Raw genomic sequence first — 17,803 nt, 5'->3', positions numbered from 1 at the left:
TGACAAAATAATTTCTGAGATGTGTCACTGATACATTTCAGTGCGATAAGAAAGAAATTCGCGCTTGCGTGCCTGCGTAACGATTGTAAACAAAACAACGCCTTGATCCGTGAGCTCCCAGCCTCCCCCAAGGCGCGTGATTCAAAAGTTTTCGCCTGGTAGGTCTATAAGTATTTTTCTGCAAATTTTATAAAAAACTTTTTTTTATCAACGTACGATACGTCCAATCGGCACCCGACAGACAATTTATGTCAACGTTTAATATGTCCGATCGGTGTTAAAGGTTTAAGTGTTGTGCAGTTCTTTCTTTGAGCAAAATGGAACAGGAAGGAATTCAAGGATGACTTTGTTTTCCAGATTCTGCAGAGAATAAAAGAACATCTGCTTTGGTGGAGATCAGAAGAAACACTTGTAATAGGAAAGTCCCTCTCACTTCTGAACTCAGACCTCAATTACTTTACTGATGCATCCGACATAGACAGGGAAGCTCTGATAGGGAACGGGGAGATCTTTGGAATGTGGATGTTACGGCAGAAGGCTTGGCATCTCAACCTAAAAGAGTAGAAAGCCATAACCCTGGGACTTCAAGCTTTAGCACTGGAAGTCTGAGACATGGTAGCAGCTATACATTTTCAAGCAAGGGGGAACCAACTCCTCTTTGCAAGGCTGTGATAGACCTCCTTTGGGCTAGTAAGAACCGTACAAATATGGTGACAAGATTTGTTCAGGGGAAAATAGAACATATTATCAGACCAACTCAGCCACTCCAATCAAGTCATTCCTATGGAATGGATCCTGAATCCAGCTGTCTGTCTGGACCTCTGGAAGGTGTGGTGAAGGCCAATGATATACCTAACCTATTTGCAACTGTCAAAAACATTGGCTTCCTCTTTATTGCTCCCAGGCTGTGGATCTAGGGGTATGGGCTGTGGACGCCATGTTCCTGGACTAGTCAGATAAGGAGTTATATATATACATTTTCATTTTCTCCCTTGGGAATGATCTGAGAGGTTCTCAAGAAGTCCCGGACCCAAGAATGTCTCAATGATCCTCATTGCCTCATTCTGGCCCCCTCAGAGAATGGTTTCTGGACCTAATCAGTCTGTCAGCAGTTTTTCCCAGGTTACTTTTCCCAAAGAAGAAAACTGCTCAGACAACCACACAATGAGGTTCCTCCAAGGGTTATCTACACTGGCTTTGACAGGGTTCTAGCTGTCGTCAGACTCCTCAGAGCTAGAGGCTTTTTTATCTCAAAATGTAGGCATCAATCATCCTCCAATGTCTACCAAAGCAAATGGTCCGTTTTTGGGTATTGGTGCAGAAGAAACCAAGTCTCTTCTCAAGCAACTGTAACTGGGTGAGGGCCTTGACAGCATGAGGAGAGGGGTAGCAAGCATCCAAGAAGTGCATCAGCAAACCCTCCAAGGAGGGTGGACCCCGTCACCCAAGTGTCCCCCAGAACACCGCCATTTTTGGATTCCTCCAAATCTGAAACAAAAGACATTGATGAAAAAGCCTCCTCCCTCTTAGGAATTAAATTAACTCCTGAGGAAGAGAGGGCAACATTACTTAAATCAGCCTGAGGGTCTCCCAATACTTCCAACAACGAATTGATGGAAAATAAGGAAGGGGACAAAGGCACAACACTAGCATGAGGTGTGACAGCAACAGGAAACAAAGCATCGGGAAGAGGTGAAGAAAAACCCTCCCACAAGGGAAGAGTAGAAACTCTACTATGCTCCCTCTGACTATAAAATAACTTCCACTGCTCTCTAGGCCACGCACAGCATTCATTATTGTACAAACATTAGAATGGCACCTACTTCAAGTGACGTATGGATCCATCACAGACGAAGCCAAAAAACAAGAACATGGAAAACCTGGAGTTCCTGGGCCCACGTTGGCAAGGCCAAGAAGGAGCAGAAGAAGCCATAACAACAGCACACACACTCAAACACAAGCGAAAACGGGCAATGAATGGGTAAAAGCTGAGAGAGGTCGACCACAACTCTTGTCCAGGCTGTTTTAAGAAAGACTGATGCAATGGTGTGGGTGCGTGGTCACTGATCACTCTTCACCCGATATACGCACTCTTTGCCAGATCTCACAAGATTCCTTGCTTTCATCTGCGATTGAAGCGGATCCAGCTAGACGCTATAAATTATCCTATTGTGAAGACGGAAGGTTTGTAGCTATGAAAAATACAAATTGTCTTAGAAAATTTGTCATTTTATTAATATTTTCAAATGTTAATGATAAAACTACCAGAAGCTCGAAGTCCAGAGCTGTCAAATACTTCAAGTAATGTTCTGACAGGAAGGGGAATGTTTTTGATTGCCGGTCAGTAATTTTTACATAATTCTCTCTCTCTCTCTCTCTCTCTCTCTCTCTCTCTCTCTCTCTCTCTCTCTCTCTCTCTCTCTCTCTCTCTCTCCGTACGTATGTAATCTTTTTTTTAATGTATTAAACTAACTTTTAAGTGGAGTTACAGTAACTTTAATTTCATTTAAAAGTTAGCTTAATACTTATGTAAAGACAACTCTCTCTCTCTCTCTCTCTCTCTCTCTCTCTCTCTCTCTCTCTCTCTCTCTCTCTCTCTCTCTCTCTCTCTCTCTCTCTCTCTCTCTCACTGTAGTTAGTGGTAGATCATTTTTTATTGATCTATTTTTACCTTTACAATCTAGAACTGTAAGTGTGCTGTTCTAAAATATACACACATAACTAAGAGTTGTATTAGTCCAAATAAAAAGCACTGCTTTGTTCATTGAAAATGGAAATTTCCAGAAACAAAGAGAATGAGACAGAATAAAGAATTTCTTAAAAGTGATTGAGAAGACTTCAGAAAATATATTGGTCACCAACAAATTATTTCTTTTATTAAGAGTAATGAAATTTAATTTAATTTAGAATTTAGCTTAATACTTAGGGAGCATGATTGGTGTCATATTTAATGTTCAAACTTTAGAGGTAAGCATTTATTAACATTTTTAGAGACCGTGCCAAACTTATAGGAAAATTCCCTTTGGCTGAGTTGGTCTGGAACCTAACCTTGCGTAAGTTTGGGGTATTACTGTAATGGTGGCAATTTCTTCTACTTACATTTTATCAGCATTAAAATACTGTGCAATATTTTTCATCCGTGAATCCCACCTTTTAGCAATGTGCAAATCAGCCATGTAATTACTTGTTAAGTTACTTACATAAAAATGATATTTTTATATGTATTAGATTTACATAAAAATGATATTTTTATATGTATTAGATTTTATGCACACTACTTATCAAGTAATTACAGAATGGGAGCCCACCCACCTCCCATCTCTTGGATGACAAGGCATAAATAAATTGAGCTTATTTGCTATGTTGTTTACCTTCTACCCCAGTAGTGGGTGGGGAAACCTTGCTACACCCAAAACAAAAGAATCATTATTATGATTTTCAAATTTTAGCTGCCAGAACTAGAAATTCTTAGCTATGTAATTACTTGGTGAGTACAGTGGTCCCCCCGTATTCGCAGGGGATGCGTACCAGACCCCCCCGCGAATAGTTAGAATCCAGCGATGTTTGGAACCCCCCTCTAAAAGTGCTCATAAACTCTAGCCTGAACATGCAAACACCAAAGTATCCCTAAAAAAGACCATCCTTCATCAAATACATAAAATATCCCATTATGGTTCATATTAATCTTTGAAAATTATTAATACTGTTTTAAAGTAAAATCTTACTTTTTATGGTTATACATAAATACATACTATGTATGTACTGCATGACTTAGTTACGTATGTGAAAATAATTCAGTCCCCCCATAAATATTCAGTCATGCACGTTTTCTTTCATACTGTTACTATATTTGAGACATCCATTTTTCTTTTACAAAGGAAGCAAGTATGTGAAATCACAAATACCAAATGTCTACTTAAAGTATTATCCTACATCAAATATACCATTGAATAGGTATTATTAATATCATTTTAAAGTCATCTTAAACATTTTACCATAAGAAATATATAAACAGCCAATAGCAGAGAGAGAGAGAGAGAGAAAATAACTCCTTACGGTTTCAATAGATTGAAATGAACATCTGTAGGCAACTTCTTTCCCCTCCCATAAATACATATATATGTCCAGAGAAGAGAGAAAGAGAGGACTGTGCAATTATGTTTGTCTGTCTATCAATTCTTTTGCTGAGAGCGAGAGAGATAAAGGAAGAAATAGAAACACCAAATGTATGACAAGTATCTTGTGGAGAGGAGAGAGAGAGACGAGAGAGAGAGAGAGACCCCCGAGAGAGAGAGAGACGAGAGAGAGAGAGAGAGAGAGAGAGAGAGATTGTCCTTACAGTATTTAAAAGAGAGAAATGGAATGATTATTGTATTTAAAATACTCAGATATGAATTTTGTACTTACAGTTAATAGTATTATTATTGGAAAATATTAATGATAAACTTATTACATACATGTCCATGAAAATTATCTCATCTCAGTAAGAGAGAGAGAGAGATTACATAAAACCATTAAATTCGTTGACCATTGTATGGCATTGTTACTTTCCCAGCTCCGAGCGTCACTGGAGTTATGAGGTAGGGAAATTGATACAGAAAAAGACGAAGGGAAGAATTTTCATTTGAAATTAGTTATCGTATTATTACTACTTCTATTATTATTATTATTATTATTATTTGAAAATAAAATAAACACGTGCATTTACCATAAAAATTCTCTCATCTCAGTAAGAAAGAGGAGTTATCCTTACAAGTGAAATGGAAAGGTAATTTTCATCTCTTTAAAATACTATCATTAAGAATTTTGTTATTACAGTTTTATTATTATTATTATTAGATAACTGAAATTATCAATAAACATTTTACATACTAGTACCGTAAAAATTCTTTCATCTCGGTAAGAGAGAGAGAGAGAGAGAGAGAGAGAGAGAGAGAGAGAGAGAGAGAGAGAGAGTTTATCTCTGTTCTCTCAAAAAATACTTATAACACTTCCAGCGAAAGAGAGGGAGTTACCACTATGACACATTATTATTTTGTGTGGCAAAAGAGAGAGAGAGAGAGAGAGGGAGAGAGAGTTAGCCTTAATTAAAAGTGACATGGATAGATTAGTATTTTATTCTTTAAAATACTATCACATAATATGTATTTTGTAATTACAGTTATTATCATTATTATTATTATTATTATTATTATTATTATTATTATTATTATTATTTGAAAGTATGAAAAACATATAGTACAAGTACTATAAAAAAATCTCGAGTCTCAGTAAATGAGAGAGAGAGAGAGAGAGAGAGAGAGAGAGAGAGAGGATTGAGAGAGAAGAGAGAGAATTTCATGAGCACTTGATGGCAACAGCACAACAGCTCCTTCCCCCTCCTGTCACTTAACTTGATACATATGACAGTTTTAGTACCTGAGTTACAGAAAGAATACTGGGATTTCCTTCATTCTTCCAATAATTTTTTAAATTTATAAGCTAAAATCTTACTAATTCACTATGGTATTTTGTTTATTGAATTGATATTATTGCTGTATAAATTAATATTAATATTTGAAAATAGTAAATCATCTATTTATCATACAAAAAAAACACATCTTTGTAGTAGTAGAGAGAGAGAGAGAGAGAGAGAGAGAGTGAGAGAGAGATGATGAGACCAGAGAGAGAGAGAGAGAGAGAGAGAGATGACGAGAGCAGAGGAAGAGAGAGAGAGAGAGAGAGAATTATTATTTTTATTATGTGATATCATTTAAACTTATTAAACTTACTAATACAGTATTAATCAAAATTAATATTTGAAAATTAGTAAATAATTTTTGTATCATAAAAATGTATTTAGTCATGAAAATAAACATCAAAATACACTAATTAGTGATTATTTTCGTTGGAAAATTCCACGAATGGGCGAGTCCGTCCGCGAATAATTTCTAGATAGGTTCCAAAGAAAAATCTGCGAATGTGTGAGTCCGCGAATCCGAAGAACGCGAATACGGGGGGACCACTGTATACACAAAATCTATTTTATTGTAATATCATGTTTTGTAATGAGTGAGTGCTAGAAATTGGAGCAAGAAAAGCTAAACGATCCTGAAGAGCTGAGTGGGTGAGAGGCTTAAAGGAATAAATTCAATGGAAAAGACCAAAAGCAGTTCAACTAGGACCAGAGTGATGCTTCAGTGAGCCTTAGATGCCCATTGTCTGCCACGCAAGGCATACTGAATACAGTACTCCTCACAAACTTTACTACCATTTGTGCAAAGTATGTACAGGCAGTCCCCAGTTATCGGCGGGGGACTGATAAGCTAAAACCGCCATCAACCAAAACTTGACGATTTATGGTGCTATGGAGCCGAGTCTCGCTAACGGCGCCTCAATTAGGTATGTTATGGCGCCATAACTCTATTATCAGCACCTTATGGCACCGTAACTCTAATATCAGCACCTTGTCGCACCGATAACCAAAGCACAGCCTGTTTTGGTGTTATAAATTTCGAATATTATGGCGCATCACAAGCGCCATAAAACTGGATAAACTGGATGGCCATTAACCAAGTCCACTGATAACTGGGAACTGCCTGTAGTTAGTCGTTATCTTTGGGGTTATTCATATACTAAAGTAGAACTTTATTTCACTGTTCATAACATGTTTTTTGGTCCTTTTCAGATGTATTGCAGTGGGATTGACAGTTTGCTTAATTTATTTGACTCTGTTGAGAAATTTTCTGCCCAAGATCAGATCCGTGCAGAAAACTTTCCCTGTTTGTGGACAAGTGTTGTAGGTAAGGTTGAACATCTAAAAGCTTTTAGCATGGTTTTTATTTATTTTCAAGATTCATGTGACTTTATGGTTATTTTATGTTTATTAATATTGTGCACTCGTATTTTTCTTTCATTATAATACATCCTTTGTTTATAAGATTAAAATATTTTTTGTCATAAGATGGAGTTTTGGGTTGGGGGACTACAACAAAATGAAAATTACCTGATTGTCACAGGAATGTCTGATGATTAATGTAACATATAAGTAAATGGTACAGCTTATAGAATAATGTGCTCTGTCTCTATATCCATGTATGTACTTAGCAAGCAGTTGTAAAGTTGATGTTATACTTCTGTATGGGAATAGTCACCCAAAGATCATATGTTATTCATGAAGTGGCTTTTGCTTATGTTTATGTGCTAAGGAGCATGAGAAAAAGGGTGAGACTGTGTTTCATGTACTACATTATTTTATAATTGATATGATCAGTCATGGCATTTTATATAAAACGATAATGCAGCACTGTTATTGCAGCTGTCCCTAATTTATATGCACAGTACTCTGTACTACTATGTATATAATGTGAGACTAAGTAATATGTGAAGTTAATAATGTAAGATATAGAAAAACCAAGCAAACAATAAAAACAGGTTAACAAAATGGAAGAAGAGAGCAGTGCAATAGTGCAAGCAATGTACCTTATGAGTTAAATAACAAATATCCCATAAGTATGTGAGAAACTATGACTTTGGACCAGTTATTGATATGTATGTCAGAGAGAGATGGGTCTTACCAAGCAGTTATTTAGCTGTAGGATCCCTATTGCAGCAGACCAAAATTCAGAATTTTGCTGTTGCACTGCCATCATTATTGTAGGTAACCAGTTACCAACCACCCCCGGTAAACAGGTATGACGACATCACACCCTTCAATTCGATTTCTGCCAGCTCCTGGGTAATATTGATAGCTCTGTAAACCTTCTTCATCCTCTTTTGGGTGGTTTTTGGCTTTCCTGGATATTGGTGACATACATTTTTATTGGGGTTTTGTTTTGCAAAATTAGTTTAGCTCGTTTTTGCTTAGTTTGTTGCCGTTTTTTCTTGATTATGTCTGACTCAAGTTCATCTGGAGTTAAATTTTGCGCAGATGGCTACAAAGCAAGGCTAGCCAAGGAATTTTACGATCCTCACTCTAGGTGTACTAAATGTCGGGCCAGGAGTATTCAAGAGAACTAAGATGTTCTGTGTGTCAAACTGCATTTCTCATAGTAAGAAAGTTATCCAAGATAGAAGAGGAAGGCAGCCCTTAGAGCTGATAGTAAGGGTAATGTAGCTCCTTTGCCTTCCTGTGTTGACGGAGACCTTTACTCCTGTTTCTTCTCCTATTCTTAGTCCTCCAACCCCTTCACTTCCTGCTCATTTGCCAGCTTCCCTTGTTGCCAGTTCGGATACCATTGCCAACCTTGAATCAAGGTTTAAGAGGAAGTTGAGTATTTGGCTAATATTGTGATGGAGTTAAGTTCCTCCATGAGATTGTTCATGGAGAAAAGTGAAGTGAAAGTGCCCAGTGCTAGTATAGTGCAATCTGAGGGGGTGGCTGTCCATCCTTCCAGTTCTCCTAGACAAAGTATCACTGTCCTGCTCCCCCACCTCGGGGAGACGGAGGGAGCGACTGCCCTTGGGCTTCGAAGAGTTGTTGTCCTTCCTTAATCCTGGATAGGTTTCGCTATATTGCTATCCCATTAAAGGTGCATTCAGGTCGAGCTTGACCTGAGCGTCAAGAAAAATTTGCCAAAAATCACTTACTTCATTTTTGCTTTACATTTTAGTTTCTAAAATCAATTTAAAGATATTACTATACTACTGAAAAGATAAATAATACCCATCTACAAATTGAATATTTATTACAAATATTTAAAACAAATAAGCATATAAAAATAATTTACAAAAATATTTACAAAAAATACAAAATAGCCTATATAAACACAAAAATTGAGGGAATCCTTCTTAAAACTACAATTTACAATATATGTGACTGCCAGAAAAGGTGTTGGACCCATAGAGGTCAAAATCTGAAAAGAAAAAAAGGGTAAATTTTTTTGGCCAAAAAAAAAAGTCAAAATTTCATGAATTTTTTTTGGTATTCAAATGAAATAGGAAGTGGCTAATTTTTATATAGAATAAAGTCATATATCCTAGAATGTAATTATGTAAAAATATTTGGACAAAGATGATATTAGATGTTATATCAGGGGCTAAATCTTAAGGTCAGTTTTTGACCTATTTTCATCATGAAAATTTCTTATAAAAATCGTTGTAACTATTATAAGATATAATATTTATGCATGAAAATCCACCAGAATATCACAAATTCTATAGAGAACAAGAATATATAGCACTATGGCATCTTACCTAATGGATATGAACAGTAAATGGCCCCCGACCACGACAAGTGTGACTGCCAAATTTGCTACCTGAAATGGAGGAATGGAATGTAATTTTCAGTGTGTTATCTAGTTAACTAATTATGTGTGGATTTGCATAAAATTAATATGGTGGCTTGCTGGATGTTTGAACATTATTTTGCAGTCATAAAAAAATAAATTTTTTTGACCCAGAAAACTTACTCCAATGTAAAGGTCATTTGTTGACCTCATTTTACCTTGAAAATTTCTTATAAAAATGGCTGTAACTACTTTAAGTTATGATATTTGTTTATGAAAATTTACCAGAATATCACAAATTCTATAGAGAACAAGAATATATAGTGGTATGACAACTTACCTAACGGATATGTACAGTAAATGGCCCCCGACCATGACGAGTGTGACGGGCAAGTTTGCTACCTGAAATGGAGGAATGGAATGTAATTTTCAATGTGTTATTTAGTTATCTAGTTATGTGTGGATTTGCATAAAACTATTATTATGAAAAAACCGGCCTATGTTTTGCGAGCACATGGTAGGTGTTTTCTTATGGTATCTTGTTTGCTATTTGTGAAAAGTGCAAACTTTGAAGAATTTGTCATTTTATCTAGAAGTTTTAGCTAATGAAATGTTCCACAGTTTATTATCAACTTAGAAGATAATCCTTTCAGATAGCAATGCCTATGATAGCCTAGGCGGCAGCCTGCAAGAGATAATAGCCTTAACAGATTCAGTGAGATTAATTTAGATTTGTTTGTAGCCCACAACCTAGGATTACATATTCAAAAGGTGATTTAAATCATCAGTATTAGGTAGTAACCTAAACTAAAGTTAGTAAGAACATTTTAACATATCCTTTTACACCAAGGACACTAGGATTTGATAAATAATCCAGGACTAGGCAGTACCTTATATTAAGTGATAAACTTCAAATATGTAACCATCCCATTATTGAACTAAATTGTTAGCCTAGACAAAGTTACCTAGAACTATATGAGAATAGTAACCTGTGTCAGATTAGATGATGCCTAGCTTTAAGGCTACATACTAAGGTAATGTGTTTCTATGTAACCCATTCAGAGAGATTCATTGCCCCTTTGAGAGAAGTTTTGTCTTTCTTGCAGAAGAAGGTTATAGAGTTGGTAGTAGATGCAGTAACCCCAGGATTCTACAATCATCTGTTTGTAGTAACCAAGGCCTCGGGGCTGGAGGCCTGTGTTGGACATAAGCGCTCTGAATCACTTTGCCAAAAAAGACAAAATTCAAGATGGAAACGAATCAGATGGTTTTGTCATCCATCCGTCAGGGGGATTGGATGTTTTCCATTGATATGGAAGAGGCTTATTTCCATGTTCCAATTCACTAGAATGCAGAGGAGTTTCTTCAATTTGTGTTCAAGAACAAAGTCTGTCAATTCAGAGCTCTGTGTTTCAGGCTTTCGACTGTTCCGTAAGTGTTCAGATGAGTCTTAGTCCCCATTGTGAAATGGTTAGATCTAGTTGGGATAAGAGTATCCCTGTACCTAGATGACTGGCTTCTTCGGTCGCAAACAGAGAATAAGTGCACAGAGGACCTGCTGAAAACTCTTTTTGTAGCTAAAAAATTGGGAATTCTGATAAACCTGCGGAAGTCACAGATAGTCCCCTGTCAGGAGCTAGTCTATTTGTGGATGAGGATAGACTCAGGGAATTTTCTGGCTTTTTCATCCCCACAAAGAGTGGAGTCGTGCCTGCAGAAAGTGGATCAATTTCTAGCCCTTCAAGAGTGCTCAGTAAAGGAATGAATAAGTCTGTTGGGCACTCTATCCTCAATAGAACAAATTGTCACTGGGAAGACTGCATATGAGGAATCTACAGTTCTTCCTCAGGGCAAACTGGAACAGAAAGAAGTTTCCAGACTCGTTTGTGTTCCAGGTCACAAAAGAGATAAAGGAGGTCCTGCATTGGTGTAGATTAAAAGACAGGCTGTTAGAAGGGAAGTCCCTTCTGCTGAGCCCGGACCAAGTCTTCTTTTCAGACATCCGATCTAGGTTGGGGAGTGATCCTAAGGGACAAGGAAGTCTCAGGAACTTGGAATGTTCAACAGAGACAGTGGCATATCAATTGGAAGGAAGTAACTGCAATCCATTGGGGGTTATGGAGTTTGCAGACTTGGTCTGCAACAAGGTTGTGGCTGTCCACTCTTGACAGTACGACAGCTCTCTTGTACATCAGAAAACAGGAGGAACTCACTCGGAGGAACTCACTTGCGTTAAGGGCAAAACTGAATCAGACAAGAATCTTAAGAAGAGTCATTTAGGGGAAATGCAACGTACTTGTGGACGAATTAAGCTGCAAGAAGCAGGTCATGCTCACAGAGTATATGCTGAACCCATTTTTCTACCTCGATCTGTTGAAACCAATTTTTTGCCTCGTCAAAAAACCACCATCTTTCTCTTTACTGCTCGCCAGCCCTGGACCAGCAAGCATGGGCAATGGACGCGATGCTTTTAAATTGGTCGGAGAAAGTTTTTTTTTTTCCTTTTCTCCGTTCAAGATGGTGAGAGTCATCAACAAATTCAGGTCTCCCCACATAATCTCTATGACCCTCTTTGCTCCGCTCTGGCCAGTGCAAGAATGATTTCCAGATCTGCTAGAGCTCCTGGTAGACTTTCCCAGATTGTTTCCTCAGACAACCAGTCTACTCAGGCAGCCCCACTTCAGGAGCTTCCATCAAAGACTTTTCAGTCTGGCCCTGACAGCTTGCAGACTGCCTATGACTTGCAAGGTTATTCAAACCAAGCTGCAAGAGCTATTGCTCAGTGCAGAAGAAAACCATCAAGTGATATCTACCAGGCGAAGTGGACAAGTTTTCATTCCTGGTGCAAAAAGTGTAACATCTCGTCTTCCCAAACATCTATCGTGGAAATCACTGATTTCCTGTTACATTTGAGGACATCCAAGAACCTGTTGACTTCAACCAGGGGGATAGATTTGTTGACCGATAAAGACCTTCCAGATTTCATCAGATCTTTTGATACAGAGAAACTTAAAGGTTCTGAGACCCTGTCTTGGAATCTAGATGCATTTCTTAAATGGCCTTCGGAACTGTTTTTTGAGCCATTGAATATTTCCTCACTGAAAGACATGACCAGAAAGAGCTTTGTCTACAGCGAAAAGGGTGAGTGAGCTTCACTCGATGGATAAGAGAGTAGGCTTTGCTCAAGGTAATTCTGTATGTCCATTAGCCTTGGGGTTTTTAGCAAAAAACAAGACCCCGTCCAAGCCATGGCCTCTTTCTTTCATTATTAAAAACCTTACAGACGTAGTAAGACCGGAGGAAATGAGGTCTCTGTCTGGTCAGAGCGCTAAAACGCTATCTGCAAAGGGCAGAGAAGATTCAGGCCTCATCCAATCACCTCTGGTGCTCCGTGAGGAATCCATCTCACCCTATGTCTAAGGCGGTTTTCTTGAGGAATATTATTGTGGAGGTTTATTCTCAAGTTTAGGAATCAGATTGTATTGCAATGAAAATGAAAGCTCATGAAGTAAGAGCAGTAGCTACATTGCTTTCCTTTAAACATGACCTCTCTTTAGATTCCATTATCCAAGCAACATATTGGAAGTGCAAATCAGTGTTTGCCTCTCATTGCCAGTGAAATCAAAACAGTTTATAACAACGGCAGTACCCTGGATCTGTATTTAGCGACTGGCAGGGTGTTGGGTAAGAATGTATAGGAATTTGTTCCTTCCTAATCTAGTCTCTTCGCTTTGAATAAGGTTGTTGAGTTTTAAGGGGAGCCAGGGTATTAGTGATGTACTAGGAGTACCCTTAAGTCTTTTATTAGTTGGGTATGGTTTTTTATTTTTTTGGAGGTGATTAACTTATTTAATCTGGTTTGATTACTTGATTATGGTACTGCACCCAAGGCAAGGGAAGTAATCATCTCTACAGCTCTCTTAACAGGTAAGGAACCAACAAGCATTTTCATGAATGCTAGCACTGAAGTTCGTGCTGAGTTGGTTCCTCTCTCCCCTGGTAGTGGGCTGGTTGTATCACCTAGCCAAAACAAATATAGTTCTATCACGAATTTAAACAATTCTAGCTGCTGACAGATAGAAACTATATCCATGTAACTTCATGGTAAGTATACATAAAATCTTATTTTATTATAAAAAGGTCATTTTTATCCTTACTGACATCACACCTAAAACTCCACAGTTTGATTTGATTGTAATATTACACATTTTGTTCTTCATTCAAAATACCTCTCAATATACAGTGGAACCTCGACATAATAAAGTCCCTACTTACGAAAAATCCAAGTTACGAAGGCAAAGACGAAGATTTTTTGCTTCTGTATACGAAAATAATTCAGGTTGTGAAAGGGTAAAGTCCGAGATTCTCCCGGACTGCTGAGAACAATTTTAAAACTTGCACAGCCAACTGAGTAGACTCGCCACCATCCTCCCACTCTCCCATTGGTTCCTGATGCTAGTCACCGCCATAAGATCCTGCTCTCCTATTGGTCAGCATCTGTCACATCATGCCTCTATGTAAAGGCATTCCTTGACCATTTTTTTAGGCAGCGTTATCGTAAACACTGGAATTCGTTTGTTCACATATACAGTGGTACCTCGAGATACGAAAGGCTCAACTTACGAAAAACTCGAGATACGAAAGCAAATACGAAGATTTTTGCGGCTCTACATATGAAAATTGTTCAAGATACGAAAGGTAAAGTCTGTGATTCGCCCGGACCACCGATAACAATTTTAAAACTCGCTCGCCGCCAACTGAGTAGACTCGCCACCATCATCTGCTCTCCCATTGGTTTTTTTTCCTTGATGCACTCAGTCCCCCACTGCCATAAGATCCTTCTCTCCTATTGGTCAGCATCTCTCCCATGATCCCATGATGCATCTACATAGCGTCGTCCTTTTTCGGCCACTTTGCGGGATCATCGGTATCGTAAGCACGCGGAATTCGTTCGTTTTATACGAATTCATTTATTAACGTAAATTCGTTAGTGATTTCGTTGTAGTAATTTACGTTAGTGATTTCGTTGTAGTACTACTTTATCGTGTTGTGTGAGAACTTTACTTCATATGTATACGTACTACATAACTTAATTGCGTACAGTATATACGTAGTCTTGGGTCTCAAGAAAGTTGAAGTAGGAAAGAAGAGTATGCTGTCTTTAGAGACAAAGATGGAGATAATTAAAAAGTATGAAGCTGCTATGCGATTGAGTGTGATCGCCAAGGAATACGGCTGAAATCCATCGACAATAGGCACCATCCTTAAGCAGAAGGATGTCATCAAAGCAGCTACACCTTCCAAGGGGGTGACTATTTTGTCCAGCAACAGGAGCCACGTGCACGATGAAATGGAAAGGCTGCTTCTTGTCTGGATAAAAGACAAAGAAATCGCTGGCGATATGATAACGGAGACGGCAATCTGCCACAAGGGCAGCGCTATTTTCGTTGATTTGATTGCCCAAGCTGAAGATGACGGAGGAGAAGGGATATCGACGCCAACCACAGAGTTCAAGGCTTCTCATGGGTGGTTCGAAAAATTCGGTAAACAGACTGGCATCCATTTGGTGGTATAGCATGGGGAGGTGGCCAGCTCAGACATGAAAGTGCCCAAAGCCTTTATTAAGACGTTCGACGAGGTGACTCTCAAAGAAGGCTACAGTTCTCAGCAAGTCTTCAACTGTGATGAGACTGGCCTTTTTTGGAAAAAAATGGCTCGTCGGACGTACATCATGGAGGAAGAGAAGAAGCTACCTGGGCATAAGCCTATGAAAGACAGGTTCACGCTCGCAATTTGTTTGAACGCCAGTGGGGATTGCAAGGTGAAGCCCCTAATTGTGTATCATTCGGAGGCTCCTCGAGCCTTCAAGGCCCAGAAAGTGCTTAAGGAGAAGCTTCCAGTGATGTGGAGGGCTAATGCGAAAGCCTGGGTAATGAGACTTTTGTTCATCGAGTGGTTAAATCTGTGTTTCGGCCCAACAGTGAAGAAATTCTTGGAAGAGAAGTGCCTCCCTCTGAAATGTGTACTGTTGTTGGACAATGCTCCTGCTCACCCTCCTGGCCTCGAGGAAGATATCCTAGCGGAGTATTCATTTATCAAGGTTCTTTATCTTCCGCCTAACACCACCCCTCTCCTCCTGCCCATGGACCAGCAAATGATATCGAACTTCAAGAAGCTGTATACGAAACATCTTTTCAAGAGATGTTTCGACATCACTGATACCACAAACCTCACCGATACCACAAACCTCACCTTGCGTGAATTTTGGAAGGAGCATTTCGATGTTGTGATATGCATCCGACTCATCGACCAAGCTTGGCAGGAGGTTTCGAGGCAAACCTTGAATTCCTCGTGGAGGAAACTCTGGCCTGATGTATCCGCCCAAGACTTTGAGGGATTCGACGTGGGCAAAGCTGGTGCTGCAGATTCAGGAACAGTTGACGATCCTGAAACTGTTTCACAACCAGATCTTGACGAGATCGTTGCACTCGGCAAGTCCATGGGGCTGGTCATTGACGAGGACGACATCAATGACCTTGAGGAGCAGCAAGAGGAGCTTACGACGGATGACCTGAAGGAGTTGGAGGCCATGCAACATAACGTCATTCAAGAGGAGTTCTCTAGCATCGGCGAGGAGGAGGACGACGACCCAATGAATAATGACAGAAATTAAGGATGCTCTAGCTGCTTTTCATAAGGTGCAATCATTTGTAGAAAAGAGACACCCCGAAAAGGCTAACACAGGTCGTATACTTGCACAGTTCGATGACATTTGCCTGAGTCGTTTCAGAAACATTGTCAAAAGCAGGCAGAAGCAATCTTCCATGGATAGTTATTTTTTAAAGAGGCCTTTAGTAGGAGTAAGCAAAAAGGAAGAACCAAGTGATACTACGAAAAAACAGAAAGTTGAAAGTGGTGAAGAAGTTGAAATTTTGTATAAGAAAAAAAAACGTAATGTATAAAGAAGTAAAAAAATGTAAAAATCAAAAAAGAAAAAAAAATTTAATTTTAAGTTTTTTATAGTTAAGTGTTACAGTTTTGTTAATGTGTTTCATAAAGTTAAGTGTACATATCTGCCGTTTGTCCTCCACCTCTGTCGCCACTTTCGGAGATAGCCTCACTCGAAAGGTAAGCTTCCACATTTTACTACATACGTACGTATGTACGTACAGTATTTCTTGTATACCATGTACACCAATACACTTTATTTACAGGTTACATACATATTAGTACTACTAGTATTTATCAAGTTAGGTATTGAATGGTCCAAATTGTTATAGTATTTCATTGTTTATAGGTCAATTTAGCTTTATTATGAAATTTACTGGGGTGTTTTTGGAGGGCTTGTATGGATTAGCCATTTTACATGTAAAATGCGGTTCAAGATATGAAAAACTCATGATACGAAGGCTGCCTCGGAACGGATTAATTTCGTATCTCGAGGTACCACTGTATTTTATTTGTTAACATAAATTCGTGTTAGTGATTTCGCTTTCGTTGTACCGTAAGTTATTTTATCTTGTTGTGTGTCAACTTAATTATTTATGTTATAAGCCATGGGACCCAAGAATGTTGCTGAAGTTCACGGAAAGAAGAGGATGCTTTTTATGGAGATAATCAAGAAGTGTTAATAATTTCTGGCATTTCTTTAATGTGTTTTGTAAAGTTAAGTGTTCATGTTTTCTCCCATTTGTCCTCCTCCTCTGTCGCCACTTTCAGACATCGCCTCACTCAAAAGGTAAGGTTCCACATTTTACTACATATGTACGTACAGTATTTCTTGTACCAGGTACGTACACTAATACACTTTATTTACAGGTACGTACTACAGTAAAGGTTATGTTAGGTATTGAATGGTCCAAATTGTTGTACTTCATTGTTTATTGGTCAATTTAGCTTTAGTACAGGCGGTCCCCGGGTTACGACGGGTCCGGCTTTCGACGTTCCGAGGTTACGACGCTTTTTCTTAAATATTCATTGAAAAATCCGCCCTGGGTTACGACACTTGTTCCGAGGTTACGACGCTGACGCTTCCGACGCTCCGAGTTTACGACGCTTTTAAAAAATTCATACTATGATAAGAATCCTTTATAGTTTAGCACAGTCTCTCTCTCTCTCTCTCTCTGTATTTTCCGACAAAAATAATCACTAATTAGTGTATTTTGATGTTTATTTTCATGACCAAATACATTTTTATAATACAAAAATGATTTACTAATTTTCAAATATTAATTTTGATTAATACTGTATTAGTAAGTTTAATAAGTTGAAATGATATCACATAATAAAAATAATAATTCTCTCTCTCTCTCTCTCTCTCTCTCTCTCTCTCTCTCTCTCTCTCTCTCTCTCTTCCTCTCCTCTCTCTCTCTCTCTCTCTCTCTCTCTCTCTCTCTACTACAAAGATGTATGTTTTTTGTATTGACAAATAAATGATTTACTATTTTCAAATATTAATTATTAATTTATACAGCAATAATATCAATTCATTAAAGAAAATACCATAGTGAATTAGTAAGATTTTAGCTTATATTTAAAAAATTATGGAAGAATGAAGAAATCCCAGTCTTCTTCAAGTACTTCCAGTAACCTTTTCT

The 17,803-nt window shown here is 38.3% G+C and overlaps 1 protein-coding gene across 1 annotated transcript in view; it reads left to right on the top strand.

Moving 5' to 3' along the window:
• The window catches only part of LOC135206170 (anaphase-promoting complex subunit 5-like), a 621,184-nt gene that overhangs the window by 324,803 nt on the left and 278,578 nt on the right, over positions 1 to 17,803 (top strand). The window contains exon 4 of the mRNA XM_064237464.1: positions 6,668 to 6,782. Coding sequence (XP_064093534.1) covers positions 6,668 to 6,782 — 115 coding nt within the window. The remainder of the gene's footprint in view (positions 1 to 6,667; positions 6,783 to 17,803) is intronic.

This window comes from Macrobrachium nipponense, chromosome 29 (genome assembly GCF_015104395.2).
Source record: "Macrobrachium nipponense isolate FS-2020 chromosome 29, ASM1510439v2, whole genome shotgun sequence".
NCBI lineage: Eukaryota > Metazoa > Arthropoda > Malacostraca > Decapoda > Palaemonidae > Macrobrachium > Macrobrachium nipponense.
Note: the sequence above shows the minus strand (reverse complement) of the source record. Positions and strands in the feature narration are given on the sequence as shown.